The sequence below is a fragment of the Anopheles coustani genome, chromosome 3, assembly GCF_943734705.1.
Source record: "Anopheles coustani chromosome 3, idAnoCousDA_361_x.2, whole genome shotgun sequence".
NCBI classification, from domain to species: domain Eukaryota; kingdom Metazoa; phylum Arthropoda; class Insecta; order Diptera; family Culicidae; genus Anopheles; species Anopheles coustani.
The window spans coordinates 93,724,374-93,751,145 of NC_071288.1; the positions used below are offsets into that span (position 1 = coordinate 93,724,374).

The 26,772-nt window shown below is 44.9% G+C and overlaps 4 protein-coding genes across 5 annotated transcripts in view; 2 read left to right on the forward strand and 2 right to left on the reverse strand.

Annotated features, from left to right (window-relative positions):
- Positions 1 to 924: 924 nt before the first annotated feature.
- The window catches only part of LOC131260675 (alkaline phosphatase 4), a 328,385-nt gene continuing 302,537 nt past the window's right edge, over positions 925 to 26,772 (forward strand). The window contains exons 1-3 of one of the 2 annotated variants that reach the window (XR_009178167.1): positions 925 to 1,467; positions 3,667 to 4,803; positions 4,885 to 5,427. Coding sequence is in view for 1 of the 2 variants with exons in the window: in XM_058262469.1 (XP_058118452.1) it covers positions 1,338 to 1,467; positions 3,667 to 4,803; positions 4,885 to 5,339 (1,722 nt within the window). In the remaining variant the exon portion in view is untranslated. Of the gene's footprint in view, positions 1,468 to 3,666; positions 4,804 to 4,884; positions 5,473 to 26,772 lie in introns of those variants that run through there. The other variant, XM_058262469.1, reaches the window with a different exon arrangement.
- Positions 19,612 to 20,890, reverse strand: LOC131260686 (uncharacterized). The gene is made up of 4 exons (XM_058262480.1): positions 20,772 to 20,890; positions 20,396 to 20,572; positions 20,091 to 20,216; positions 19,612 to 19,856 (listed from the first exon to the last, which is right to left on the reverse strand). The coding sequence occupies exons 1-4, from the start codon at positions 20,869 to 20,871 to the stop codon at positions 19,612 to 19,614; spliced, it is 648 nt and encodes a 215-aa protein (XP_058118463.1). The 5' UTR covers positions 20,872 to 20,890.
- On the forward strand, positions 22,083 to 22,911 carry LOC131260685 (protein CWC15 homolog). The gene has a single exon (XM_058262479.1). It carries the CDS (start codon positions 22,152 to 22,154, stop codon positions 22,836 to 22,838), a length of 687 nt encoding a protein of 228 aa, XP_058118462.1. The 5' UTR covers positions 22,083 to 22,151; the 3' UTR covers positions 22,839 to 22,911.
- Positions 22,994 to 26,131, reverse strand: LOC131260678 (zinc finger protein 599-like). The gene is made up of 3 exons (XM_058262472.1): positions 25,596 to 26,131; positions 25,286 to 25,520; positions 22,994 to 25,205 (listed from the first exon to the last, which is right to left on the reverse strand). The coding sequence occupies exons 1-3, from the start codon at positions 25,637 to 25,639 to the stop codon at positions 24,381 to 24,383; spliced, it is 1,104 nt and encodes a 367-aa protein (XP_058118455.1). The 5' UTR covers positions 25,640 to 26,131; the 3' UTR covers positions 22,994 to 24,380.

Genomic DNA, 26,772 nt, shown 5'->3' on the forward strand with positions numbered 1-26,772 from the left:
GCAAAAATTGAATTCGTTAATGTCGTCATTCTTTTATTGGCCGGCACCTTACACTCTGAGGGTGGAATGGTACTCTGCAGTTAAAAATATAAACTGTTTGTAAATGTCAATTGGAATTCGGAACCAAAGTCAAATGATAAGTCACTTCCATAACGAAATATCTTAACCAGATGGTGATTTACCGCCGGTTTACTATAAGAAAATCGACGATCATGTTCAAGATAAAGCTCTCTTTGATGGATCCTCTACACATTGCTCTTGGTCCGATTTATGCGTGATCGCGTCTGTTATCATTCGGAATGATGTCGTGAAATTCGTACCTCCGATGCGATAGAACGCAGGCCCTAAGCGATCGGCCATGTTTTGATTGGCGTATTGTTTGACATTTAAGGTACACTAAGGCGAGTAGAGGTGGGATAATGGAACAGCGTGAGCCGCACGTGAGCGTGGTGCGGGAAGGCAAATCATCAAAGCGCCATCAACCTCCAAAAGCGAGCGAAAACTTCGTCACGGCCGTCATCGGGCCGATTGTCAAGTCGATTGCTATTGCTTATATTGCCCTACACAACATCGCACAATATGAACAAACACACACACATACACACACACACACACACACACACACACACACACACACACACGCACACGTTGTTCCTCCACCGTGTTATCTCGCCTGTTTGCTCTATCCGCGCCTCCATCAATAACCTTCTTTCTCTCACCCCTTCCCTGCGGTGCCACTATCAGTCTGCCCGCACCTTACCTAACTACTAGATCGTTTTCGCCCCTCTCCACGTGGTCGTTCCCCCATGGGGTACTACTACCACCTCCACCACCACCAACAAGCTCCATACTCTGGCTGGAACGAGAATCGGGCCAAAGCGGGTTGGCGTTCGGTGCAGTGTTTTCAGTATTTAAGCACGATCGGGCCGGTGAAGGTCAGCAGACGGCATTCGGCGATCGCTCCGGCGCTCCGCGATCAGTAGCAGTGAAAGTGTCTCGGCCATCGGCAGCTCCGGGCGCAGTGTGTTCGAATTTCGGTCCCAAGTGCTGGGACAACAACGAAGCAAAAACCCAAAGTTCCTACCTCAACCACAACCGGTTCTATCGGTTAAAAAAGCATCGCGATCGCGAACCCGTCCTCCGAAAAAGACTCCTTAAAAGTATGGCCTGTTAGTGTCGTTAGTGTCGATCGCAAATTCGAATGTGTTGCACAGCGTGCTCGTGTGAATGTCCTTAGTGAAAGTGTTTCTAAGTATCGTTTGAGAATTCCAGCTCACAAACCAATTATTCTGCCCCGTCGTGTGTCCTGCAAATTCGTCGCACAACTATTTACCAACATGGCGTTCCGAGTGTTCGTTGCACCGAGCCGGTGTCTGTTATTGCTACTAAGTGGCCTATTGTTCGTCCTAATCTGTGATATTGATCGCGTACGGGCAGCGTCCGTCTACAAGTCGCCTAATCTAGATGGTATGTAGTGATGTTTGCAAAAAAAAGTAGAACAACGACTACGAACGAATACAAACTCCCAGGTTTGTTGATGCGTTTCATCTGTATCTGCTTTCGATACTCCAGGGGTCGGCCAACCTGATGTTATTCATTTTTTGGTTTCATTTAAGAGTGGGGATAATCGTATGCACAACTTGTTTTTTGAAAATAAAATAAAACCTGGTTTATTACTCAAAACCATTTTTCAAACAACAATCATAACAATGTAATGTGGATGCAAAACAAAAATCTGTTATCCAAGTGTTTATTATTTTTTCCAGAAAAACATCCGAGGTCGTTCATTTTTTCTCAATGTATGTGTACGACAAGGTTTTTTCTGTAAATTCATTACATTTTGCACCGCTATAAGTGTACTGTTGACACAGTTGTTCCGATCCAGCCTGAGAGCATTCCAAATCATAACAATGTTCTAAATAAAACCGCACAATGTAACATTTGTTGTCTACAACTGATAAAAAAAGCATGGTTGTTTGCTTCATTTGAATGTACTCTATATTTATGGCTTTTTGAATGGGAAACACTTTTTTGGTGTGTTTAAGTACTAGTCAGATGACGGTTAAAGGAAATTATTTCGGTTATTGACTTCATGCTAATATGATCAAACTTTTTTCGTTTTGCAAATGTTTGTTTTTATCGCTTTTCAACGTAGGCAACCTTTTCGACTTGCTTAAATATTATTGATAGAACGAAAAAAAAAATAGATCCTTGATCCAAAATCGGGCCATGCCCGTAAGCTACCAGACCAGCTTCTCTGCAACTGAATTTGCGATCGGACAATTGTGTTTCAATGCCACCACCGTGCGGTTGTTGATTTCACGGTCACTTTCGAAGTCTCCTTACGTACACCTTGTTTTACTTTTTTGCCACACCTAAAGCAGTTTGAATTCTTATGCCACTCACTTTGGTGGCAAGTGTATGGATTACAACCATGGAGTACATTTATAGCAGAAGTTTTTCGGTGGTTATTAATTATTGACACAACGTGTTTGTTTTTGTATCATTAAGACTTATTACTACATTAGATAAAGAACTTGTCGATGCAATAAAGTTTAAAATAGAATAAACTCATGAATATTCATTTCCTAAAAGCTAACATTCGCTTGTTTATTACTTTCCTGTCGTAACCGTTGCTGAGGCTGAAATCGTTATCACCAAGAGGAAATGGATTCGTCACCAGTATGGACACAATAGCGCCTACTGTGCCTGGGGATCGCCAGTGAAGGCATACATCAAATCGAACGAATGCAAAGCAAGCTGTAATTATTTTTCTCCCCACATCGGCTTCCCCGGGGAGCTACTGTCCACCAGTCGGTGGCCAAAGTTGCGTGGCAACCGGTGACATTAGGGGTTTGTGAAAAATAGGCTACGATCACCTGGTACAAGCGGCGAAGAAAACGTGATCAACCGGATCATAATTGAACGTTTTACATGATTTTGTGGCGTTTTTGCTTACTTGTCGATAAATATCCCCAAAAGAATTTCCCCATCGGGGCAAGTTTTCCCCCCCTTGCAGACTCGGTTGGAATGTACGCTTCAGCCATCTGCAGGCAACAAACTGGGTGATTGCATAATTTGTGCATTTGCTTTTGCTACGAGCATACCGGAGTATAGTGTTCGATTTATTTTTTTTTCCTTCAGCATCATGTCGTTTCCTCCCATCGCGGCGGTTGTCAACACAACATACGGCGATGGGGGTCGATTCTGCACGTGTTCCGCAATAACACTGGCGCTATTTTTAGAAGCCATCGGCCGAGCATTTTGTCCAGTACTCCTCGGATGCTGGCAAACCGGTTTTGGGAGGGCAGAAAAAAAATACGAACGAATACTTGTTGATGTTGTGCAACATAATCGGACACCGGTGTTTGCCCGCGTTCGCTATCTAGCATCGTGTCGGTGTGTCCAACTGGCCAGTTTTTATGTTAATGAGCAGCTATATTGAAAATGCAGGAATTTTCTTTGCACCTTTCTTGGGGGTGTGTGTTTTGTTCTCTAGTCTTTTCCTTTTGTTTATCAAATTTCTCTGTTTCTACCATTCGAAAAGCTAATGAATTCTTATTTTTATGTATTCAAATTCTTCTATATTTAACCAATGTACCAGTTTTCTTTTCTTCTGGTAGAGTTTTTATTAATCCACTGATAATGTTCTCCCTCTTTCGCTAGATGCTCGTTATTGGAATAAATATGCCGAGTCCTACATCAAGCAAGTATTGACGTACGACGAAAACCGCCGAATGATTCCGTCCGTGGCCAAAAACGTGATTATCTTCGTCGGGGACGGCATGGGTATCGCTTCCCTCTCGACCGGACGCATCTTTAAAGGACAGCGAGCGGGGCGTTCGGGCGAAGAGGAGCAGCTCAGCTTCGACATGTTCCCCAACACGGGAATGTCGAAGACGTACAACACCGACCGGCAGGTACCGGACTCGGCCGGTACAGCTACGGCCATGTTTTCCGGTGTGAAAACGAAGTACGGCGTTCTGGGAGTGGACTATACCATCAACGAGTCGAATCTGGAGGCGGCGAAGGTATCATCGTTCATCGAGTGGGCTCAGCAGGAAGGCAAGCGAACGGGTATAGTGACGACGACACGTATTACACATGCTACCCCGGCCGCCTGCTACGCACACACCATCAACCGGAACTATGAGTGCGACGCAAAGGTTCCTGCACTGATGAAAACCCGCGTCAAAGATATTGCGCGTCAGCTGATCGAGGACGCACCGGGAAAGGACTTCAACGTGATCCTTGGAGGCGGTAGAAATTGCTTTGGTGCGTCGGTCCCGACACACCTCAAGACGGAGTACCGATTCCAGGGTGCGATGGAGAAGACATGCACTCGAACGGACGGACGCAATCTGATCGACGAATGGCTACAACGGTGGAACGGCACGAACGCGGCCTACGCCTGGAAGACATCGGACCTACGGGCGATAGATTTGGATAGCGTTGAACACCTGCTAGGACTGTTCGCCGACGACCATATGAGCTACGATACGGTTCGCGATCGGAGTGACGACGGAGAACCTTCGCTGAGCGAGATGACTGAGGCAGCTATCAAGGTACTGCAGCGTCGCGGAGCCAATGGGTTCGCGCTGATGGTCGAAGGAGGCCGAATTGATCACGCGCACCACCAGAACCATGCCCATCTGGCGCTGGCTGAGGTGGTCGAGCTCGATAAGGCCGTCGAGACGGCGCTCAAGATGGTGGATCTCGACGAAACGCTCATCATCGTGACGGCGGACCATTCGCACGCGATGACCTTCAACGGCTACCCGGACCGGGGGAATGACATTCTAGGTGCGTCACACATCCGCTAGGAACTCACCTTCGAGCCCGCTTTTTCCTAACTTCCCCCTCCCTTCTTCTCACCCACGGCAGGTTTTGGCAATCGTCCCAATGCAACGCCGTACGAAACGATAACGTACGCTAATGGGCCCGGATTCCTGCAGCACCGCTGGAACGACACGATGCTCGAGAGTACCGCCGACTGGGCTACCTGGGTGAAAGTGGACCAGCTTAACAGGACCGACATCAAATACCGGCACCTGTCCGCGTTTCCTTTGGGCGATGAGACGCACGGCGGTGAGGATGTGGCCGTGTTTGCGGCCGGTCCGGGGTCGAACCTCGTACGTGGTACGTTCGAGCAGAGCTACATCGCGCACGTGATGAGCTACGCCACCTGTACGGGTCCGAGCAAGAAGCTTAACTTGGCGTGCGACGACGACTTCCGGCGCAATGGGCTGAAAGCCTCGGGCGCCGCCCGGAGCCACACCGTGTCCAGTATTGCGCTAGTCACCGCCACGCTCGTAGCTACCGTGCGGAAGTTGTTCTAAAAAGTTACTACGTGTATTCTATCCTGTTAAGTACTGTAACCGCTACAGTTGTATTTGTCAAATAAGAAATACCGGTATTGAGTGCTAAGTGAAAGCCGAGAGAAATTAAAGTGTACAATTCTATTTTCAAACCAACAAACCAGTTGATGTGTTTTTATCCAAAGGAATATCTAGATTCTGTGCCAAAGTTTAATATCATTCTGTTTTCTTTGATGAAAGTAGAGATATATCTTAAATTGTCACTATTAAACCATTCAAAAGTATTTTCAAAAACATCTAATTGCTATGTTAAATAAATTTAATTGATATAAAAAATGAACGACAGGTTGCGCAACAGAAAACCATGAACCAAATACAGCAACCGTCTAAAACAGAGCAAGTTAAAGTTGTATTGCTCTTTAAGGAAGCTTATCCTCCCCTTTGTCGGAGGTACAAGCGAGAATGAGGTTCTTATTTCATGCTTTCTGACATCCCTTGATGGAACGCATTTTATCCTTGGGTTTCATCCTATTAGCCCCAACCCCTCTGAAACAACAACCATGTGTGTCACTATGCTATACGCAGCATATTGTTTACCAACCCGGCTGATGCGTTTCACCTTTTGCGCAACCCTTCCCTTGTCCCCGTGTGTGAGAGGGTGACGGTGAAAGTGCTAACAAAAATCCCATTCACCAAGGCAAGTATTTATTTCCCTTAACACGACACGTGGGGAATCGTTCGTGTAATAGGAGGCGCACTCCGCCATCCCCATCGCCTCGTCGCTGTTCGTTGGGGCACAGAGTGTTTCTTAGAAACTGTAACACCATTTATCACACATCTTTTCTTCATAAATAAGGTGCCGAGCGGTGCGAGAAATGAATGCACGCATACGAAGGGTGCATGTATGACACGACGATGCAGCAAAGGATCTCCTTCGTCGGAGTTCTCGTTGCACCGGGAGGGCAGAATAGCAAAAACAAAAAAACACGCCAACGGTGATGATGTTCGTGATGGTGATTATGATGGTGGCGATGCCACACGGTAGCACCTTGCTTCTTAGCATCTGCTGTTGCTGCACACCGAAGCAGCAAACCCCATTTTTCCTCAAGGTGCTACTTTTTCTTGTTCTCACACAATACAGGCTGGTGTTGTGTATGTAAAGTATATCTCACTCCTATGTTTTTTGTTTCTTTTCTCATTAAGAATGCACGTTAAACATTATGAGGCAATCTCCATTCGCTGCGACACACCTTCATTGCCAATGCTTCTTAATTCAAAATCATTTTCTAGGTTAACACGTTGTTTCCATTATCTTAGTGGACTACGTAGATGTTTGTCATGTGAAACATTTATTATTTGGTATAAAAATTATCTTATAGGAAGCCCAAATACTTATTGTCTAGAGAAGTTTTATTCAATAACACCTTACACGATCCATGAGTTTTACTTTCTACAATAGAATTGAAGTCTTCTTCTTTATTTTCAAGATAAATTACATTACTACACCTTTCTAAATCTTCAACAGTAAACTTCCTTTAATTGTTTAAATATACTATATACTTTATTCACACAGCTTTCAGGTAAGTTTATCTATTTTCTGTTACCTCTAAATTTGAATTAAACAACGTTAGATTGAAACATGATGGATGATAAAACTAAAACAGCGAGAATGCACAACCCCTTAGAAATGTTTTAAATAAAATGTCCTAGATTTCGCTAGATTGCATCACATGCCCTTATTTATACCGCCATCTTTTTCCCCTATCGTCAGCACCATCTCGGTACGAGTGCAGTGAACCGGCGGAATCGGAAAATAACAACCTTGTAAGCGATGGCTCACCGTCCGATGCCAAGCAAGCAGCTATCTGGAAGGTTTATAAATCACCCGACCTAGCAATTATTAGAATCCAGACATCTCGCACACACGCAAGCAATCTCCCGCATCATCAGCATCGAGCGGTTCTTTGGTGCAATCGGAAGGGCGTATAATTGACGGGGAAAACCGAACCCCAGAGCCCCCTTTAGACACTATCTACTATCTACCGGCGGGCTACTAAATTACGGGAAAATCGAAAGGCAGTCCGTAACCGTAGAAAAAGTGGATCCTCCAATGTTCCGTAGTTCGACGAGCAATCTTCGAATCGGAGCAACGATCACCGGTCTCCTGTAAGTTTCAACAACAACAAGCTTACGCTTGCCCTAATCCCCAGATTGGATGCAATTAATTTCTCTACAATTTGTATTAACTTTCCACCGAAGGAACCGAAAGCCGGCCCAGCTTCGGCGTCGGCAAGAGAATGAGATGTTCTCGGACGCACGGATGGAAAATGGCTCCAATATAACCAGACGCAGAAATCGGAAAATCTCGCCGGCGAACAAAACAAAAAAGAGAAGACACCCTTCGCACCGATAAGATAATCAACTCGGGAGCATTTATCATGGCCCTTTCGAATGCCAATGCAATCCCGGTGCCATAACCATTTCGCCGGCTTCGGTGTTTTTCAGGGACGCCGCCGGTTCCCACTTTTCCCACCGGCAGATGCAGATTGTAAATGGGCACAGATTTGGCAATGGTCATTCTGTTGTTTCGATTACTGCCGAATGGACCTGGGCGCTTCTATGGGCCCGTTTTTATCTGATGGCGTGTTAGTGATGGTTTTTTGCTAGCTTTTTCCCGGCACTAGACATTCCGTACGCAATCGGGTGCGGAAGCGTCGAGCGCTTTTCCCGGGCACTCAACAAAATGGTGATTGGAAAACGGGCCCAAGGTCCCGGTGGACGAAAAATTCGATTTCATTTATTGCTGCGCCCGAACGACCATTGGCCATTTTTTCGGCTAAAGGTAATTTTCCTAGCTAATAGGCTGAAGCGAACGGTTGTTTGCCGATGGTTTTGGCAATTGTTGGAACGGTTTTCATTTTTAAACACCTTGAAAAATGGCCTTTCGATTGACTATCGCACGGGGATTAGCGTCCATTAAAGGCAATGTGTTTCGCTTAGTCGTATCTACACCGGGTATTTGAACCGTGACATAAACTACCGAGCATTGGACCTTCGTGATAGTGTTTTGAATGTTTCCTTCTTTCTCTATTCCCACCCGCAAACATCCAATCTGCAATGAAACTTCTAAGGAAAATGGGTTTCCCCCAGGGCGATTGATTGCATGCTCCCCGAAGGGACATTTATTTTCAGGATCGCTTTCTGCCCGAGCGCTAGAATCCCGTTGGCCCTTTTTGGTGCACTGACCTCCTTTGGCGGGATCAGATCGATTGGATCCGATTCAATCAACAAACAACACTGACATACGCCCTGAGGGAACCGCCCGACAACCGGAACGTACCGGATGTGTTTGCAGTGATTTTAATCCTGTTTGGCCAGATTTCGTCACGTACTGCGTAAGCCTCCGAGGGTCTGTCTGTATCTTGTCTTATTTGTAAAACGGCTTTACCACACATGTCTGCGAGTGTGGGGAAAACACTTGAAAGTCCGATGTGATTTATAACAAAATTAATTCCTCTCCTAGAAGGCAAGAATCAAATTTTCTTACAATAATAAGATTTATGAGTGCAGATAGTTATAGATAGATCCGTCAAATGGTAGAAACAACATTCTCTCTATTCTATAAGTATTGCGAAAAATCTTACATTTGCAGTAATTGCAACAGATTACCAAAACGGGATGAGTGACTTTAATTTTAAATAGCACGAAAAATATTCTTATCAATGCAACTGTGTTTTTACACAAACTTTTAAACAAATCCTTTATTGCTTAACACGTTGACTTCTACGGCTATCATTTTTTATAGCCAGCTGTCATTAGTTCGAAAAATTTTTTGACCCATAAATAAATGAAAATGCAACATAAAAAATGTAGCAATATTTAATATCAATACTTTGGTAAGCTAAGTTTTTGCTTAGTCTTCAAAAACCGTTGATTTAATAAATATTATAAAAGAATTTTATTAAAAAAGATTGTACTAAAAAAGTGTGCTAAAAACGCTTGGCAGTCAACGTGTTAGAGCATATATTTCTACATAGAAATCTTTATAACCATACTGTTAAAAATAATTTTCCTTCACAAAGTAACACAGCTTTTTGTAATTAAGGAAAACATTTGTACTACATGGTTCTCTTTCGATAGACAATGTGAAGGCAAATGATGTACTTGATGTTAAGTGCAAGTGAACATATTATCATCTGCAAGTGATTGTTTGCTTTCCTCATCTTTTGTTCGAGAATAATACTCAAACTTTCGCTCATGCCTGAGAACAACTCGGAATCGACACAATAGGAACCTCATTATGCTTCGATTCCCGGCCTTGCAGTTGTTGCAGTTATTTTCATTGTTGCACACACTTGAGCAGCAGGAGCAGGCAACATGGAAACTACAACACACTGCCAACTGATAGAAAAGGCTCGATTAGTTGAAACATTCACATGGCCAGGCATGGAAGCTGCACACCACTCGATTCAGATCATGCAGCATAGTGGAAAACAGGCACAAAAAAATAAATCCCACAACAACCCGACCATAGGAGGATGTGATTGAAAGTATGTAGATTAAAATCACCAGCCGGCAACACCGCGGATTCAATAGTGCATCCGGTCCGAGGTGCAACGCGGTGAACGAGCGTGCAGAAAAACCCGGACTGGACACACTGCGAGCGAAACAAAAACCGAACAACATAATGCAACACGTATACTTTAGCCGCCACTTCCGGTGGTGCTCCGGTGGCGGTCGAACCGGCATACGTCGGAGGCTGGTTCACGCCGGGAGTGCTTTTCAACCCGGCGTTGAGTGGCGTGCGAAAAGCCAACCCCCAGTATCAAGGATTTGATTCTTTCTGCATGAGTGTAGTAGAGTGTAGAGGTGTGCTTTTTTCCCAAGCCCACACTCAACGCGCAAAGTCCGCATAGGAAATCCGTGAATCCATCACGGGCAAATCGAAGCGTGTGCGGTCATGGTGCGGTGAACACGGCGTACGATGGATCCTGGCGTAACATCACGGTTTTTTTCCATTCTTATTTGTTTCATCACCACGATTCACTCCTGTGCGTTGCACTAAAGAGGATCTATAGTGAGTGAGGTGTCCGTAGGCATCATTCATGCTGACGCAGGACGTGCCTCAAGAGAGCAAATGCATCATATTTATTTTTCCATACCATCCTATCCTAGAGGACCTTAAATCCGTGGGAAACGTTCACTTTAATCCTTCTCAAAACAAAATGTCGACTGTTTATATTTTACTAGATGATTTGCTACCTTTTCGTTCGGTTCATGAATTCCAATTGCCAATGAATAATTTCATCATGAAGGAGGCGCATGGTGGTTCACGTGACCAGAGCGTTCAAAGTATCGAACCCGAAGCTTTTAAACTAATTAAAATTGATCCTTTCTTTTGATTTCAACGATCATTAACGTTGGAAAATTCTTTGCTTCTCCACTGTACCGGAAAAAAACAAATAAAAAGAAAGTTCTCAAAGTAATCACTCCCGTTCGAAATGGCTTCCACCTTCCACCCGGCTAAGGTTTCCAATGGCATCTTTGATGGTTTTCAAATCTATTAGCAAAATCACATCTAATGCGCACCGCAAACAAAATTCTCGCCTCTTCAGAGGACAAGTGTGCACACATTTTCTATCTGTTAACGTTTTATCTCAGCGTCGACATCAAAGTGGCCCCCCGGATTGCTCTCGTTCGAGTGTTTGTAGCCGTCCCCGACTTCGCCACAACAGCTGTCCGTTAAGGGAAACATTTTATTTAATTGAAACGTACCACCGTATAAACCACACACACACACAGGTTGTTTGCTAATTTTCAAAGATGCCCTCGTTTCGTCCGAAAACTCGACGTGCATCCCTGGCATACTATTCCATCAAAAATAAACCTCAAACACTAAGGATCGAGAGGGGGAACGTTTGAGGGAAAAGACTAACCTCCGGTTGGAGGGAAAAGTGAGCAACAACAAGCCGTCAAATCGCAACCCCCGAACTGCAATTTCGTTAAGAGATGTCCTGCGTTCTTGCCCACCCGCTTACGTAAATACCCCCTGTTTTTGCTCAACAACTCAAACACCATCCAAAAACCCCAAAAACTACCCAAGCATCCTAGTGCTACCGGTGCCGAAAATAGTTTTCCTGGGCGAGATGGTTAAGATCGTATCGATAAATGTGTAGCACGGTGGTGCCATATTTGCTTAAGCACTTCAAGTTTCATGGCTATCCGCAAAGACGTCCGACCCACTCGAAAAGCCAACGAGACCGGAAGAGGGGGCATCTTTTTCGGCCTGCAAAGTGGGCTACTCCTTTTTGTGACCGCTCCTAGGAGGAATGAAGGACGAACGTACACACACACACCACCTACCAGTTTGGGGAATCAAAAAACTAATTATAAATAAAAGTTAAGAGTGTCTTCCCGCAGGGCAACCGGCACTTTGCGTTGTTTCGGTTTGGAGAGAAGGCCATTTTTGTGGGGTGCCTTCTTTACCAACACCAGGGGTCGGCAAACATTCCGAGTAGAAGAATTGCAACGCGTTACATAATAAATTTTTTTAGATATGAGACCTACTGAAAAATTATGCTTTTTTGTCTAAATATTTACAACCGTTTGGTACAAAAGTATAAAATTTTACTATGTTCCAATCATTTCTAAATAAAAGCTTTAGCAACCTCTGTCCTAGACGTTAACTGTCACCCTTCGAAGCATAAAGGCAGGACACAGCATCCGTTTCAGTCGAGGACTTGGGCTCTTCATCACGTGATACTTTGGTTAACAGATAAGTATAGTCAGGATAATAAGTGCTGAAAACAGTAGAACATAACCATTTCTTGTCGTTTGATATCTTAAAGTACTTAATACAACTTGAAAACAATTTGTGTAAAATATAAAAAGTAAGAAAATACAAATACCTTATTTTGATTAAAATATTTTTAAACATTTTACTTGTCCTTCTTAATTTTCAAAAAAAAATACAAAACACACATCTAAAATAACTAAAAGCAACGTTCAGTTAACCCTCAAGGCAAACCAGAGAACAATGAAACGAACACCTAGAAAGGGTAAGGTGTTTAAGATAGCGATGTTTAAGCGTCGCTTTAATGAACGTTTTATGTTTCACATTTCTTCCGACCCGTGAGTAGGGGAGCGGGGCGGGTTACAGGTGTGGGCAAGTTCACCTTGGAATGCTGTCACGACTCCAAGCGTTAGCCGCTCACAAGGCATATGATTCCGTTATCAAAATGGGAGATACGATATAAACTTTGCGTAGTGCCTGCCATTTCCCTCACAGAAGCTTTGCTTCTAATGGTCTGCTGGTAGAATGTTGCTCTCGGACTTCTACCCGTTCGCCATAGCCTAACGATGGTTGAGGCTTTAGCAGGTTGACGGGAATTCAACATTTACCTAACACAAACACACGTGTAGGTGTGCATATTCTCCTCGGTGGAAGGCCCTCGGATGCAGGGAATCCGTCAAGAAGCATCGAAATGTCCACAAATTGCACCGGTCCGATCATGGCATTTTCGTCGTAAGCCGTTTTACATCGTATGCTCTACAACACCCGAGAGATACACCTCGTCGGTGCCTCTCGAAGGTGAGCACCGTCCGAAACCTTTGGCGTACTTTTCTGAGGATCCCTTTTCCCAACTTCCCGGCTCAAGCTCGAAAGATGCCGTTGCATTAGATTATGCATACGATCTGGCTCGGGTGTGGAAAATATGCACGCATTCCAGAGGGTTCCGGTGCAGTCTTTGGAACGGAGCCGCTTGCAATCAACCCATATGCCCTCCCGTGGGAGGCTTCGGTGGGCAAGTTATGGGATAATCTATTATCAAATACCTCGGACGCGTACCATTTTCGCATCCACCGTCTGGCGAACGGGGCGTAAGGCGAGCATATTTACCCAGGATTAACAGCCCCGAAAATCATCCCCCCCTCCCCCCCACGAACCAACGTGGACGGTGTGAAAAGCGAAGCGATTACACGCCGAAGCCTGGCAAGTTTGTGAAACGTGAAAATTGCCACCACCTTCTTGGGGCGGGCTCGAGTACTAAAAACATAGTTTACATTCGCCACGTGCACGTTGGGGGAGCGGCACCATTGTATGTAAGTAGGTGAAATTTATTACTACCCACCGGCAAACACCGAACCCCGGAACCCCCCCGGTGGAATATGGGCAACTTTTATACGCATTCCCGTTTCAGGGCGTCGACACACGGGCCGGCACAGTTGCTTTACGATCGGATGCTAATTAAAATTTTACGAACAAACTCGCCGTACGCCTGACACATTCCCCAAGAAAGTGGAAGGAAGGCTGCCGGGGCGGGGTTGCCTTAACCAGCCATTAACCGGCAAATTGAAACGATAAATAACGTTCGGGTTCCCCAGACTCTGGGGGGGGGGACGGCTAGGCAGCGGCGAGATAAGATATTCATCCTTTCTTGGAGCGCCCGGTAGCCCGAAGGACACAGACTCCGTTAATGCATGCAAATGGGTTGTGCTATATTTTAATCTTTCTCGTGATCAACGCGAAAGAAGAGAAAAAAAGCACGCTCTGTGAGAAAAAACACCGAGCAAAGGCAGAGAGCCGTTACTTTCAATCTAGCGTGTCCTTATGGTTGAGGATTTAATTTTCACCCAGGAAAGAAGAAGGAAAAAAGAACACTTCGTCTTTTACCCGAAAAGACTCTCGCTCCATCACGTCCGACGGGCGAACGCTCAAATATTTTCCAGCGAAGAATTAATTATCTCCCTCCCGGTAAAAGAAGGCGACAGGCGGGAAAAACGGCTCAGATTCACCTCGCGACATACGCATGGCGATATCGCATCGTGTCATCCAAGATCCTGGAGGATCGTCCAACGTCTTGTGTAGTGTAATTTTCCACTTGGTTCGCGCTTCGGCACTCGTTAACACGGACCGAGTGTAGCCGTGGAGCCACGGTACCATTAGCATTGGATTAAATTAATTCGTTAAATTTAATTAAATGACATCCAAGCGCACGGGAACACCGTCAAGGGAAAGGTTTTCCATTGAAAGTCACCAATCGAAGAAGTATCATGAAAAAGAAAACATAATGATGTCCTAGATTGGAACAGTACAGGTTTAGAGATAAAGAAAATTTGTCAGAGCTAGGAAGAAAGTCTGTCATGTCACTATCTACAGTTACTTCAAACAATGTTAGTACAAATCGCATTTGTATTCGATCCTATTCCTAACTAATGTTTAAAATATATCATTCGTTTGTTAAATGAATTAAATACCATTGTTATATCAAAGCTAAAGCGAGTACTATAAACACTTGTTTGAAAATGAATTAGTCAAAAAAAAAAAAATTAAAATCAATAAAATGCTACAAACTCGCAAAACGAATCGGAAGAGCAATAACCCAACTTAGAAATCGTATAAATCGAAACAATGGCGCCAACCTTAAGAGGGAAAAGCACAAAACTGATTTGTAACCAGTTGTAATTATGTAACTGGAGTATTTTCGAGACTATATCCGCATACTAATAATCTCAACGTCAAAGCGACAAATCGGTCTTGTATCCATCGATTGAAGTTCTCTTACTTTTCCTTTAAAATCTTGAACAACTTCAATCTACGACTCTTCCCTCACCCTCTTTCTTCCACTTATTCATCATCTAACACTCCAACGACACGATGGAAAGTGGGAAAATGGATACAAATCACACGCCACACTGCTGACATCATGCATTTTGCATCGAACCCTGGCAACAAATCACGTCCGCGCGCAACATTGAGAAAAGTTGTTGAGCAAACGTTGTTCTCCTTCTCGCTGGACATGTTTCCGAAGCGGATTCAACTCTTTTTTTCTCCCAACCCGTGGGACATCGGGAAAGTCAGCAAATTGGAAACAAATTCTCGAATGTCAATGCTGGACAAATTTGCCTACGCTTTCCGCTTGCTCTACAGCAGGTTCCTTCCACTGGATTCAATTGCCCCGCTGCATACGATTCAATCGAATGTTATGTCGTACACGTCCTCGTGTGTTCGTATGTGTGTCCAGGTCCGGTATGCTTCCGGTTCATCATCGGTGGATTCTGCAGTGGCAACGAGCGTAAACTGAAGATGGTTTGAAGCTGGGAGTTTTTATCTTTCCCTTCTTTCTCGTCTCTACTACTATCAGCATCGGTTGAATTCACACACACACACGCACGCGCGCCAACGGACGTGATTGGAATGCACCAAAATAACAAATCCGTAGTAAAAGGGAGCCGCTTCTGATGACATCATACCGATGCAGAATGTCCTTAAAAAGCCGACTTCAGATAACCGAACGGCGACCTCCAAGCTACTCGTGGTAGTAATCCGGTTGGACCATCGTCGTCGGCCCAAGTTGTCCTGGTTGACCCGACCGTTGCAAGGCCAGCACCTCACCAAGGACCCTGACGAGAGAGAGAGAGAAATGAGAAAGGAGAAAGGAGTGGCCATACAACTATCATCATTTGAATGTTTGCATTTACTTGCCAAAGCACTTCCTGCATGTCCTGTCACCACGTGCCGTTCCCGTTATGTCCATCGGCACACGTGTTTATGTGTGTGTTCTCGTTTTTCCTCCCTCTCTCTCTCTCTCCATCGATAGAGCCATGTTCAGTTCTTCCACATTTCGTATGCATCCTTCGACATCGTCGAGTCTCCGTCGGGCATTTCCTTGGTGTTTTTCACTTGACCGATTTCGCAGACGACTGCATTCGACGGCACGGAACGAAAGGTCCTTAAGTATCGAAGTTGTTTTTCTCCTCCGAGTCTATTTTGCTGTCGACCGGGCGTTTTACTTACATTTTTTTCAGCGCTCCTCCGTCTACCACTTGTCCGTCCTGTCCTCCATTTTTAAAGGACACGTTTGCTGTACCAGTTAAAACCATGTCGGACACGGTGGCCAGTTCGACCGGAATGTCACTGCCGCAATCTGCCTCCTTGCTCCGGGGAAGGGGGGCGGAAGTCGTACACGGTGGTTCCATATCCGGCCAAAAACCTATCAACTTGTACGAAGGGGGGTTTGTTCGATTTTTTCCCCCCGACAGGCTGCAAAATCAGGCTCCCTGACCAAAGAGGAAGCTGACCCGGGTGCTGGTGGACCCGCATTGGATAAGATTTTATCGAGCTCGGACGGAAATAAAAACGGTTGCTTCGGTTTTTCGCAAAGGAAAACCTCGTTTCGGTGCCCATACTTCTTAACGAACCTTCGCAAAAGGAGTGCGGTGTTGTTGCAGGCATTTTTCATTCGGCCACTTGAGCATACATTCACTAGCGTCTGGCCGGGTGTAAGCATCGCATTCCGAAGCATTTCGGAAAAGTACAGTCGAACCTGCTACCATGTAAAGGAGTAGTTAGCATGCTCCCAGGATTAACCGACGTATTTAGTAACACGGTTTGATCAAAAGTCGCTAAGACTGTTGAACTCATGAGATTGAGTAATTTTGTTTAATTTAAAAACCATAATGAATTTAAAGTGTAAAATGTTTCCTTCATTTGCACTATAAAACACAACGGTAAACAAATCTAAAATTTACTGGAAGTATGGAGGTAAAGGAACATATTTTAGGGTAATTAAATAAAATGCTAACTTGTTTTTGTTTATCACATTCCTAGAACCGAAATTGATATATTGTGTTTTAAATAGTCCAGTGAATTTTTCTAGTTTTTAATTTTCTATCATTTTGGAGTTCCAAGTTCACTTCCCTCAGGTTCTACTGTAGCACCACTACCACTTCCGAAAGCCGCCCGATTGCACCAGCACGTGGAAGCTTGAGAAAGCACAAAATGGAACCATTCTTCAAACCGAGCATCGCGATAAGCCACATTTGCCCGGCACGTTCCGGCTGTTCAGCGCCAATAATGGCCGCGGGCCGCTGTTTTTACTGTGTTGACAAATTGATGCATCATCTTAAGGACACCCCCGGCGGGTGGGTGGCGCGGGGCTGGCGCAAGGTTTGTCACTTAAGAGGGCCCCGCCGATAGGCTGTAAACGGCTGTCCGTTATCTACTGTAAGTTGGCAACTAATCGCATGTCAATTGACCTGAAACCATGGGCCCGGGACCGGTTGGATTAATCGTGTTTACCGTAAATGACGCATCGGAATCGGAGTCACCAGGCGGTTTCAGTTTCGTTCGTTTGATGCAAAAAGTATGACTTTAAAGGTCTATGAAATCTGGAACCCCGAACACATTGCATCGGAAAACCGTTTACGCTCTAGCGAATTGATGAAAATCGCGGCACGTACAATGTGTCACCATAAATTGGATCCACAAATGGCATCCCGGAGAACGGCCCGGTAATATCTGGGCCGGTTGCACCTACTAATGCCGGGAAAACTCGTGCCGAATCTCGTGACGACGACGATGTCGGGTGTGTTTATTGAAAGTTTCCTCCCCCCCGTAAGCGAAAATCGAATGCACCGAGCGCCGTAAATGCGTTTTACGTAATTTGCATAAATGTGTGTTCGGAAGGTCCTGCCCGAAATGTCCCAGCGGGAGGTTGCTTCACTGGGAAAATGGAAAATTCAATAATGCTGAAAGCTCGTATCAAATATCACTACCGCATATGAAATGAGAATTCCGACTCCCGGAAGTGGTGACGCACCGGACGTGCAGGAGGAAAACGTGTCCCCGTGTGGAGCTTCACCCTAACTTTCCTCTCCGGCACACGGACCGGTTTGGAAGATCAATGACGGAATGGAAGCAACATCAGCAACGCAAAAAAAAAACGGATGCCATCCCCATGAACAGCCCCGGAAAAACCTGAGCGAATGCACATATTCATGCTATCTCCCGTGGGGATATGGGAAATGCACTGTCGCCTTTTGATATGGAACTTCCTCCGACGTCATAAAAAGCAGGCAAAGGGCCGCACTCCAGCACGCACACACACACACACGCAATATGCGGATCGTTTGAGAAACTGATCCGCTATCAACGGTTGCGCAATTCTGGATAGCCTTCAGATAAAGCTGGACACCGTGCGGGAGAGTAGATACTTCACAAGCAATATCGCTGAATAGGACGCCAGGGGTATGCAGGTTCGCCGAAAACTCGTCCTAGAATTGGAGGACCCAGGTTCCGTTTCTGCCAACGCAGCTGAAATGCTTCAACTTTTACAGCGCCATCGCCATCTCCTGACGGGCACACCGTTATAAGCAAAAGCTTCCACACCCAGCCGACTCCCGTGTTGCGGTTAACGATGGAACTTGTCCTCCAACAGCATCAGCATCTGCAGAGAACAGAGTCAAAAGCGGTCCTTCCAATGGAGAGCCGCTCCATGGGGCGAGCCAGGAAATAGGACCGGTCATTAATTTGCTAATGTCAGCGGAAAATGTGTGATGTGCCTGCTTTTTCACGGTCGAGCTGTCTACTCCGGTGGTCAGCAGGGCCCGCGGTTGCCAATTCTCGATAACTAGACGGCGTCGTCCGCTGGTTCTCTAGCCGAAACCGAGGCGGATTCAGCAGAACGCACCAAGTTTTACAGTTGACAGGCAAGGATAGATTCAACGTATCGGATCAACGATTTCATCGAAAAATGGGAAGCTCCGATGATTTCCAAAATCCCATTTTCTCGGAACTCCTAAATCCCTATGCCCGGTGAATATTGCCATTGTAACGTGACCGGGGAAATATTGCTGTTCTGAGAATTCTAAAAGCCCTTTTTCTGTCCCTTTGTTGTTGCACTTTTCCTCCGAAACCGAAGTTTACTGGAGCATCTTTCATCTTTTAAGAAAAGGGAGTGTTTCGTAACCAATATTTAGATATTCCAATTCTTCGAAAAAAATCTACAAATTATAATCAACGTTGCAACTTCGCGAGCAGTATTAATTAATTAGGTTGGCGTTACATAATCGGTTTACGTGTTCTCGTTTAGGAAGTTGAATTAGATTTAATGAGATAGGTTTCTTATTTGTTATTTCTCAAAGATCTTGACTTTAAAAGGTACTGTATTCCTTGAAAGTGTCACGCTTCATTAAAGCTTCTGATGTTGGAAAATAATTTCTAAATCAACAAAGTTTAAAACACCAGCATGTGTTTCTTCTCGGACTGTCTCGGAGGCACCTTAAACTTTGCATCAGAATTGAATGCACTAAACTCATGCACAAAAAACTCGATCACAAAGTCAATGTTAGAAGGAATGCAATTCACTGCCGCAATCAGCACATATGGTCCTCGGGCGGCACAACACTTTCTCTCTAACAAAAACAACACTTGCATCTTTGGCTTCTTCCTGCACTTTTTCGAAACCAAACACAAGGGAAGACAGAGATTACACACCACACAGGTAGGTAGTTACCGTAGCTGTAGGCACTTTATTAGAAGCAATTGCATTACGGCCAGCGCCAGCATCATCGGTACCACCGGGGCCCCGTCGGCCAGCGCCATCGCACCCCGATTGCACGGCGTACGTCCGGCGGCCGATTCGCACACACACACCTCGATCTCCCGGCCCTGGCGGTCCTCCTTGTAGCAGCTGCTCGACGTGGACGACTCGTTATCGACGTTCAGTTTGGCGCACATGTAGGTTATGTTCTCAACTGTGGCCCATCGAAGGCGAAGAACCGGAACCGGAACCGGGGGATGAAAAAAGGAGAGGGGGAAAGGTATGGATGAAGAATACAACAGCTTTTATCCACCACCACCACCACCATCTTCTTTTGACGTCAAAGGTTGTCGTTTTCGAGCGACAACGAACAACGTTCGACGTGGGAGAAAAAAGGCCTCGCCATACGCAAGATGGCAAACATTGTTGCGACAAACGCAGCACTTACTTGCGCCATTGTAGCGATAGGAGTACCGGGCGCACACCTCACCCCGCACCAGCCGGCAGGCGATCTGTAACGGTTTGTCCTTGTACTCCTCCCACATGTAGTTAGTGTCCGGCACGTTGGTGTTGTCTGGTCGGTGATTTTTTGTTTTTGTTTTTTCGGGCAGGTAGACGCAAACGGTGAAAAAAGAAAAATAAATCAATTTTATGCCACGCGTGAAATTTTCAAAATTTGTTTCGTGCCGACGTCGACAGCGATGGAGCCAACGCACACAAAATCGCACAAGCACTACGAAGAAAAACACTCACTAGTAACGACCAACGGATGGAAGCACGGGACACCCTTCGCCTTCTTTAGGACGTTCTCGCAGCTGAGGTTTTTGTACGGCGTATCCTTGTTGTACTTCGGGCCCATCCAGGTAAACCGGAAGCAGTACGGATTGGTTTTGTAATTTTCGACCGGCGCCAGGGTCGTGTTGGGTTCCTCTGCAAAATTCAATCACATCGTATGTTTGAACATGCGAATTGCTTTAGCTGTGGCGATTTTTTTGTTTGCAATTCCCGGTTTTTCTCTGTTTTATGTTTTAGCCATTTTGCAGCTGGCCATCGTTTCAATTTTTGGTGGTTTTTACGGGACGCTTTTCCATCCACCTGTGCTTGGAAGCTGGAAGAACAGTACACCTACCAAGGCCGGACGTTGCCGTGCAGAAATAAATCAATCCAATCGACAGCAAATAAATTGCTTTCATTTCCGAATCGAAGATGATCGACACCGGTGACGACATCGATTGGAATTCCGCTCGTTGAAAAAAACACTTGTTGCTTGGCGGCGGCCAAATGGGTTGGGAAGGAAACCCCACAGTTGGTAGAAAGTTTCAGTATGATTTGTGCACCCCAACGATGGGGATAAATTATTGTCCACTACAACAGGCAATCAAACGAAATCACGTTGGGAAGTTGGACGCGCAGAACTACAATCGCGACTGCACCTCTTAGAACTACTGCATGCCAGACAGGAACCACAAGAGGAATGCTTATCAGCGCAACGCAGCTTCGAAAGACACTCGATAACGGGGAAAATAATGGAAAGGCCAAGATATCGGGTGCCGGTTGATTATCTTATCAGCGTCGTGACTAAAATATTCCACTTCTTCCGGAACGATGACCTGCCACTAGCAATATCTGTTCCACGCACCCACTATCGATATGAGTAAAGTGACTTTAAACAAAAATCTAATTTTGAAGCATCTTACGCGTTTAATTATTACCCGTAAAAAGTACGACAGTAGACTGAACTATTAGAATTCTGATACTTGAAACGTTTCGTTTTGCAATGCATCTCATTCTTATCAATGGATGAGTTTTTGCACAAGTTTGTCTAACTTAAACCGGGCCCCTCGACTTGGCGCCACCACTCATCGAACGTAACAATTGTTAACCCAGCGTTCCAGGTGGAGCCGAATACTTTCAATTAGCACAAGATAATCGCCGTAATCCACCAGATATCATCGAGTTCTAGGATTAATAGTCACCGAGAAGATTTCTTTCACACAGTAAAAACAAGTACAGTATCACATCACTTTTTAACCAAAACAAAAAATGATGGTAAAAAAGATGATGATTTTCATAATTATCTCAATTAAATTTCACACAATTTTAGTTTTGAATCGTTTTAATAATTTCATTCAATTTTCAAAACTCCCAAGTGCTCGTTTGAACCCTGGCATCCCCTAACAACTTGCACCGAATTGTTTACCAAATCAAATTTGAAATTAAATCCCCTTAAAACAACAATTTTGTTTATATTAAATTATTCTAATATGCTCTGAAGGCGATCTGACTAATAAAAATAACATTTTTAGGTAAAAAATCATATATTCCCAAACAATAAACGGTCATTTTGAGTAAACTATTATGATTCATCTGACGTATCGTGTGACATATGAACAAAACAGAAAACATGGAGTACCTGACGTTGTCAAAACAAAGCATTTTACAAAGAGATCTGCGTAAACAAAATCTAGTGGCGTCTTTAAAAACATATTATTCATAGAAATCATACACGATGACCACTGCGGCCCGTCCCACGTTTGATCCCGCGCGCGGAGGAAGCGGACGCGGTGAAAAAGATTTGAGTGCACTTTCCAAACAGTACAGCAGCCGCGACTTGCCTGGACACACGAAGCTGAAGTACAGGGACCAAGGGCAAAACTCGACCGATGAGCTGCGTAGCCGTGATTTCCGTGAAGAGCTCGAGAAGCGCGAACGTGAAACGAAGCAGACCAAAGGCTCCGCTGTGCCTGTCGCCCGGCGCAGTGTCGACCAAGGGACGGCAGCGATTGCCGGAGGCCCATCCAAACGGCAAAAATTGGACGCTCCCCAGAACCTGGACGCGGACGATCCCGTTGACAGCGAAAACTCGGACTCGGACTCGGATGAGGACGATACGGCCGCACTGTTGGCGGAGCTGAACAAAATCAAACAGGAGCGTGCTGCTGACATGGCGAAGAAGGAACGCAGCAAACAGCAGGAAGAGGAAAAGATTCGCATGGAAAACATCCTGTCCGGAAACCCGCTGTTGAACTATTCGTCGACCGCCAAAGCCGAAATGAAAGTGAAGCGCCGCTGGGATGACGATGTGGTGTTCAAAAACTGCGCCAGGTCCGAGCCCGAGAAGAAAGCCAACCAATTCGTCAACGATTCCCTGCGGTCAGATTTTCACAAAAAGTTTATGGATAAGTACATTAAGTAAGCTACTACGTAAATAATCCGCTTGTACCCTTCAGCATGATGTCACATTGAAATAAAACTGTACATTTATATGGTAATAATACGAGTTTCAAAGTTCATTTATTTCTCTTCGAAAGTATTTCACCAATTGAGATGCGCCAAGACATCGATGTCGCTTCCAAAGATATAAATTAATTTTTGTTTTTCTGTTTTATTCCTAAAATGTTGTTTTTCATCTGGCTTTCCTCTTGGTTTTGCCCTCACCTTCGTTATTATTTACCATATGCATACAAGCATAGATATACACTTATAGTATTAAGTTGTAAATTCCATCGTATATGACACCTTCATCACATGGCAAAACGGATGTTCCGATAGCCGAGCATAGCCTTGCGGGGCCGAAATCGGCCCATAATTTTTCAATTGATCACACCATCCCTTGCCACGACGGTAAACGTACGAAGTAAACGGCATTCCGTGATCCTAGGGTGTTCTTAATAGTATTAAGCTTGGTAAGATTTAATGTCCATGCATATTTTGGTAATGAGACGATCGAACGATCCTTTCCGTTACTATCAGTTGATTGAATTCATTCCCAGCTTTGACGGTGCCAGGTAGAAGAAGTTTGTTCAACTTAACGATTAGTTGGCAAAGTTTAAGATAGAAATTTTCCTCAAATAGCTCACTGACTGGCTTTCCAATCATTTCGCTGCCTATATCTCTACTGTTAAAATTGATCGAAGGATTGATGCAATATCATCTCTGCGTATGATCATGTAAGAGGGAAAGTGTTTGCCGATTCATCTCGATTTTTAGCATTTTCCTCAATTCCACATCCTTCTAGTTGCCCAGCTCTTAGCCTACAAATACACATACGGGCACACACACACACATACGAACACAGACACACGTAGAGACACATGATGCGAAATGCAGATCCTTTGCGATTTACTTAAACAGGACACCGAGGAAAAGTATTTGCAAGAACGAACTAAATTTAATGGTACGGTTGGATTTGAAACGTTTGGTACGATTTTGATACTATAAGACTAGCTTCACTAAAGTTAAAAAATAAATAAAAATAAAATAAAATATGTTTTTTAAAACCATAATTTAAATAAAATAAGCTCCTCGGTGGGTAAAGAATAGATATGACCGAATTATTCACCCTCTCTGCTACAACCTATGGGATTTCCTAATTTTAAATAAAAATAATTCCAATGGCCACACGCGTTACCATAACTAGATTTCTTTGGAAAGTTTACATTACAATGCGATGTACTAAGATCGTACGTAGCTTCCAACGACGGACAAACGACCACTCCTAGTCCGTTCCGGCGCGTAAACTACGAAAAAGTTTCTTTAAAAGTAATTGAACCATCGATCAAGATGCTTCGCAAAAATGTACATCAAGCGCCTCACTACAACCTGCCCGCCCCCTGTAGGAACCTAAATCGTTTACCAGCGAAAGATCTAACCTGGATTTTTAGGATTTGTAGCGTCACCTACGGACGCTCGGTAGAATGTTCGAACGAATCTAGTCTGAGACGGAGCACGGGAAACCTTAGCTGGTATTCCGAATGCCACAATCAGTCAGTGGGCTTGCCAGTTCCGGATTGCACTGTAGTAGCGCTGATACAGAGCTGATCGATGCAGTGTTTGTCCTTGCCTTGGCCGCTCCGTTTCGCCGTCGACTACTTGTGCTGGTGGCTGGGGGAACGTTGGCCGGGGGAACGACGACACCCAAATCCTCGCCAACCGAGGTATTCAGATCGAGAGACAGTTGTGCCTTGCAGCGTTTCAAGTTCCGGTGCATCAGATAGTACGATCTGTGTTTGAACAGCTTGAAACAACCCTCGCACTGGTGCATGGTCGGCTTCTTGTGGCTTCCGATGTGTTTGTCAAAGTCGTACTTCAACTTGAAGCTTAGATTGCACTCGACGCACTCGTAGGTGCGAGGTTTACGTGTGTGCTTCGGCAGCTCAATCGTTTCACGCGGCGCAGTTTGATGGTGGCTCCGGATGTGCAAACGGAGTGTCGACTTGAAGTTGAATGCCTTCGAGCAGATCGCACACACCAGATCATCCTTGTCCGCATTCAGGGCCTCGACACCGAGCTCCGTCACGACAAACGTACCGCAAGCAGCGTCGATGTAGTGACCATCGATACCACCGGGCGTTGGTGGTGACTCGAAACCCTGTCCATCACAGGGCATCGCTATGTGCACCGGTACGCCGTTCTGCATGGCGATGGTACAGGTTTTACTCTGCGCATCATTGCTGTACATCTGGCTAAGCATTTCGTAGTACGCATCCTCATCGTAATCGTAGCCAAGTTTGGCGCGACATCCGCTACACAACGGTTCTATCTTTCCATTGACGGCTTTAACCTGGAACGTGATGAGAAAAATATGTTTTTAATAACAACTTACTCCCTTCAAACATAAAAACTGATAACGTCCATACGCACCTCTATTTTGGCAATTTTGAAAATATTGTCCACTATCCGCTTCAGTTCCTCCGGTGATTCCGATCCGATGGAGCCCAGCTCGTCGAACGATTGTAAGCACATTAGACACGTGCCGGGAGATTCTTTGGTTTGCCCATTTGTGCCACTGTTGCCGTTTGAGATGGTTTGCGGAGTTGTGGATTGGTTGGAAACATCCGTGGTAGGTTGGTTCACTTCCACCGCTTCCGCAGGCCGACTAAGGTATAAAATCCGGGAAAAAACATGTTAACCACGTTATGAGTTTTCGATAAAGTAAACGGTACACACTCACCTCGCAATTGATAGTTGATTTCCATTCCCCAGCTGACCATCCATAGCCCCGTAGGATACACAGCACTTGAACTGAATGAATTCGGAAAACGGAAATACACTTTCCGGCAAATCCTACTGGATTTACTAGAAGCACAAAACCACAGCCACCCCGCAGACGAAGCAGGGAACAAGCAAATATTTGTAAAAAAGAAAAACTGTGACTCGTAGTTTCCTTTCGTTTTGGTTTTGCTTAATTTTTCTTCGCCCTCACTTTGCGCAATCCCGCAGGATCCCAAAGGATCTGCCTGTCCCTACCGCCACCACCACCACCACCACCACCAACACAAACTGGGGCCTGTGCGTAAAAGGTAAATAAACTAAGCAGCCAAAAGTTGTTTAACAATAACGGTTGCCGCGTCACGGAGAGCGTGTTTCGAAAAATGCCGCCAAAGCTACACAACCGATCGTTGAATGGCGTTTTCAGCTCACTCGGGCCCGGAAAATTTGCACAACCGCGAAAGGAAAACTTGGAGCACTGGGCTTTTCTTCCTTCTTTCTTTCTGTCCCTGCTTCGTCGTCCTTCTGATGGGTTTTCCTTTGAGTTTTTTTGCCTCTCCCCCCCACCCCTCCCTTTTCTATCAGCGAGCGACTGTCAAACATATTTGACAGCGTTGACACTAGTGATGTGCGCTCTGAGTGAGAATGATTGAGTGATTCGAATCTTAATATTGAATGAACGATTTAAATCCTAACTGATAGTTTTTGTGACTCCCTTTGATTTGAATTCTCAACTGGGATTCGAATCCCAAAAGAATGAACGAGTTGGTAAAAGAGTCGCTAGTGGCCATAGAGATTCGAATCCCAAGTTGTGATTCGAATCCCAGTTTGGGATCACTACATGGGCGACTAGCGACTCTTTTTGGCCTTATCACACTGGTCACCAATGGTGGCTTTGCAAAGCCACCGTACTGTCAAAATTTGGGTTTGGCATCCAGTTTGACATAATGGTGCCTCTTGGTAGTGTGATAAGGCAGGCCACCTGGGAGTGGGAGTTTATATAATTCACTTTCGGTTCATGCGGTTTTCGGCACTTTAAGATTAAAATACCAAAATCTTATAATCTTATTATGCCTATAATTGATTATTAATAAAATTAAAAAACATGAATCACTTTCAAATCAAGCTTAACATGCCAG